The sequence below is a fragment of the Drosophila ficusphila genome, unplaced genomic scaffold (genome assembly GCF_018152265.1).
Source record: "Drosophila ficusphila isolate 14025-0441.05 unplaced genomic scaffold, ASM1815226v1 contig_256, whole genome shotgun sequence".
Classification (NCBI taxonomy): domain Eukaryota; kingdom Metazoa; phylum Arthropoda; class Insecta; order Diptera; family Drosophilidae; genus Drosophila; species Drosophila ficusphila.
Genome location: NW_025064156.1, coordinates 721,845 through 725,754, shown reverse-complemented (window position 1 = coordinate 725,754; position 3,910 = coordinate 721,845). Strand labels below are relative to the sequence as shown.

The 3,910-nt window shown below is 52.5% G+C and overlaps 1 protein-coding gene across 1 annotated transcript; it reads right to left on the bottom strand.

Moving 5' to 3' along the window:
- Window positions 1–2,145: 2,145 nt before the first annotated feature.
- LOC122319866 lies at window positions 2,146–3,120 on the bottom strand. The gene has a single exon (XM_043207661.1). The coding sequence runs from the start codon at window positions 3,118–3,120 to the stop codon at window positions 2,146–2,148; it is 975 nt and encodes a 324-aa protein (XP_043063596.1).
- Between the last annotated feature and the right edge of the window lie 790 nt (window positions 3,121–3,910).

Here is a 3,910-nt window from a genome sequence, read left to right as displayed (position 1 = left end):
CCCGAGGGTTCTGCTCCTCAGGCTACTTAGTGCTGGGCAATCTGCTATTATGTGTAGGGAGGTTTCATCCTCGCTATCACAGAATCTGCATGTTTTTCTGTTTGTAATCCCTATATTAAATAGGTGTCTCCTTAGTTTGCAGTGTCCGGTTAGTAAGCCGGTAACTATCCTAAGTGATCTCTTCCCTAGTAGTATAAGTTTCTTAAACCTCTTCATGTCATAATTGACGATGAGGGTTTTGGCTTGTCTTTGGCCTGTGGTGTCTACCCAGCAGGCTTCCCTCATATGTACCTCTTCCGTTCTTAGGTAATCTTTGACTGTGTGTCTGCCTATGCCACAGTAAGGCTCGGGTCCTATAAGGGGTCGTTCCACCCCTAGTTTTGCTAGCCTGTCGGCTAGTTCATTCCCGGATATGTCTTTGTGTCCTGGGATCCATCTTAATGGCAGCCTGTTGTTGCTGCCCAGAAGGTTTAGCTTTGTTCTTACTTCTCGAACCAGCAGTAATTGCCGCTCGACTGTCCGAGAGGATCGCAATGTCCTTGTTTGTGTACCTACGCTTCATGTTGAGCTCTGCACACCGTCCTATGGCGCAAACTTCAGCTTGGAATATGCTGGTGTATTGGCCTAACGATTCATGGTACTTGATTCGTGGTCCTACTACTCCAAGGCCAGTGCCTTGGTGTGTCAAAGACCCGTCCGTATACCATGCTATAGTGTGACTCGTCATGGAGTGTACTTCCTTCATGGTGGTCCATTCTTTCTTGTTGTTCAGATGAGCAGAGAAATTCTTTTCAAAGATGAATTCTTCTGTCATTTCGTCCCTGGGGTGTGAGCTCAGGGGAAGTTCGACTAGTAGTTTTGCTGCATCCCTAGAACTGAGGATGCGGTCACTGCCATTATCACAAGAAGTGATTCTTAGTAGGGTGGCCTTCCGCTGTAACTCTACTACGCAGTGTAGCGGAGTGAGTTCCATGAGAACTTCCAGTGCCGCAGTAGAGCACGTTCTCATTGCTCCTGTCATACATATGCATGCCAGTCTTTGCAGCCTTTGGAGCTGTTTCTGTGCGGTAATGAGCCTAGCTCTTTTACCCCAGGCTACTGCCCCATATTTGAGTATTGGCCTCACAATTATAAGGTATAGCCATCTGATAATTTGGGGTGAGGTCCCCCAAGATTTCCCTGCAATTTTCCGACAGGTGAAGAGAGCCCTGAGGCACTTATCCACTGTCTTTTGCATATGGGTTGCAAACGTTAGCCTCCTGTCGAAGGTAACTCCGAGGTACTTAACTTCCCGGCTTATTGCTACGGGAGTACCTAGTAGCATGATTTGTCTCATCTTCTTCAGTTTGTACTTCTTTGTAAAAGGAACAATGACTGTTTTTGCGAGGTTGAGGTTAAGTCCAACTTCCCTGCACCAGTCGAGCGTTATCTTGAGTCCGAGTTGGACAATATCGCAAAGCGTTTCTTCAAATTTCCCTTTGGCTACTATTACTATGTCATCGGCATAGCCCTGGTATTGTATTCCTCTATCGGCGAGTTTTAGTAGTTCATCCACTAGTAGACTCCACAGTAGAGGAGATAAAACTCCACCTTGCGGACATCCTTTGCTCGTGGCAACGGTCATTGTGCTATTGCCAATGGTCACCATTGCCTGTCTGGAGCTTAACAAAGCTCCAATCCACCTTCTTATTGAACTGTGCTCCTAATATGATAGTCTAAAGTTTTTTTCACGTGATGTGATTAGGGGCATCTTCTTCCTCCTGCAGCATTCCACGAGTCCGGTGATTTCCGGTGGTGGGCATGCTGCATCCCCAGCAAAATACGGCGATGCTATGGCGATCGCTGGTAACCTTCCTGCGCCGCTCATAGTTACCGCGACACAGTCACTGCTTAGGAACTCTAAAAAGATATTATAATTGATATGTTTTCTTATTAATATGCATGCTCTAGGGTGTGTACCCCGTTCGTCGCATATTACCTTTGATTCCTTGGTGTACAGGCCTTTAATGCCCTGATTGTACCAAGGCTCCTGTATGAGAGCTAGCCCGAGATGTTGGTTGGTGAACAACCTGGCCAGGACGGCTGATGCCGCCTTGGCTCGGTGTAGGTTCACCTGGGCTAGCCTCGTGCTGCTGTGTGCAGCCATCATTGGAGCGGATGCTCAATATTTGGTGAAGGGGGCGGGTGTTCCCCTCCACTGCCATCCGTCAGAGTGACGTCGGCCTCCGTTTCGTCGTTATTGTCGGAGGGCGTAGGATGCTTCTCATCCTCATTCCTCACGTCTGTAACGGCGCCAGGGTCCTCATCTGTACCCATAGGCTCCTGTGGCTCGTCGAGGGATTCCTCGACCTCCACTTTGCCATCTGGGGGACCAGAGGGCGCTCCTTCTATTGCGGCCATCTTTGCCGCCTTTCTCAGCCCACTCACCGAGACGGTACCGTACCTAAAGTTGAGCTGATGCCCTCTAGCTACGATCTCGTCTCGGGTGAGCTGGTCGATCCCGATGACAAGGAGTGCTCCGCCTCCATCGTTCCTCCGGGAGACCACTCCCCAGGCATCCGTCTCCAGGCTGTTCTGTCGCCCAAGCATCGTGAGGAGTTCCTCATTTTCTCTTTCCGAGCTTCTGGGGCAGAAGACATTATATGCCGCGGGGATATCTTCTCCCACCTTGGTTTCTAGGGGCACGCCCTTCCACGTTCTGAGCAAGGGCAAAACGGCCCTCAGCCAGTCCGCTGAGTCCTGGTCCAGGCAGTCGATGAGGAGGTATCCTACCCTGAAGTGGATGCCCCTAAACGCGACTGCCGTGTCCCATGCCGACGTGATTACGTCGTCCATGATGGCCTCCTCCAACTCGGACAGTTCTTCGTGGCTCAAGTGCACCTGTGGGAAATCCTCAGGTAACACCGCCACTCTGACCCTCTTGGCGGCCTCCGCATGGGAGGTGTGTGTGCCAGTGAGAGGGGCTGTGGAGATGGAGGGTGGCTGCTTCGCACTCCCTTCACTTGCCTTCGGTACGCTGAGTGTTCCAGCAGATGGCTTAGGGGGAGGTCTCCTTGCTGCCGCCGCCTTTGAGGTGCAAGGCTCCTCAGGCTTTGGGCAGGAGGGTAGCCTTAAACTCATTAGTGCCTTCTGACTTCTACCTTTTTGGGGTGTCCGTTGGAGGGGTGAGGGTGCTGTTACCCCGCTTGCTTGCAGGTGCACTACTTGGGGCCGCTGGTCGTGGCTCCTTTGCCTTCCTCAGTGCCTCGTCAGGTGACATGCCCTGCTGGAGGTATCTGAGGTACCATTTTGTTTTGGACCCCGGCAGGCCTCTCCTGTTGGGGTCGTCTAGGCCTCCAGGTTGTCCTTTGGCAGGCCTGGTCCTCTGTCCAGCCGCGGGGGGTGGGCGAGCCAGCCGGGATGGTCCTGCTGGTCGCGCACGTTCCCGGACTGGAACAGTTGACCATTGTGGGGGATTCCCACATCTTGCGTCCGAGACGCACTCCTGGCGGTGGCTGCGCTCCTGGGTGGGGATGGTCCCACCTGTGGTCGCTCCCCGTCGAGGAGTTGGTTTTCGAAGTGTCTTGCGACACTCGAGGCAAGGATGTCCTGCGGTAGTTTAGTGTTCGTATGCTTCTTCATAATCGAATCCCACGAGTTGCGGAGAAGGTATGGTCCACCCGGGCAGAGATCCGCCATACCCGGGTAAGGTGCGGTTAGGACAGGCGGTCGCCACTTGCCTAAGCCCTCCGTGAAAGACTGGGCTATTTGTTAATCCGGGCCCCCAGCCAAGCTGACTATCGGCACGGGTCGGATGACAGCTTAGTCCGGCACCGGAGTGAGGTTGTGGGAAGGGAAGTTGGTAGGTAATTGTGAGGGAAGAGGGTTGTATAAGGCTACAATTTGAAGACGGCCAAACAAGCGTCTTATC

Coding starts and splice junctions, on each gene's coding strand:
- LOC122319866 (XM_043207661.1), bottom strand. CDS start 3,120: ATGAGTTTAAGGCTACCCTCCTGCCCAAAGCCTGAGGAGCCTTGCACC.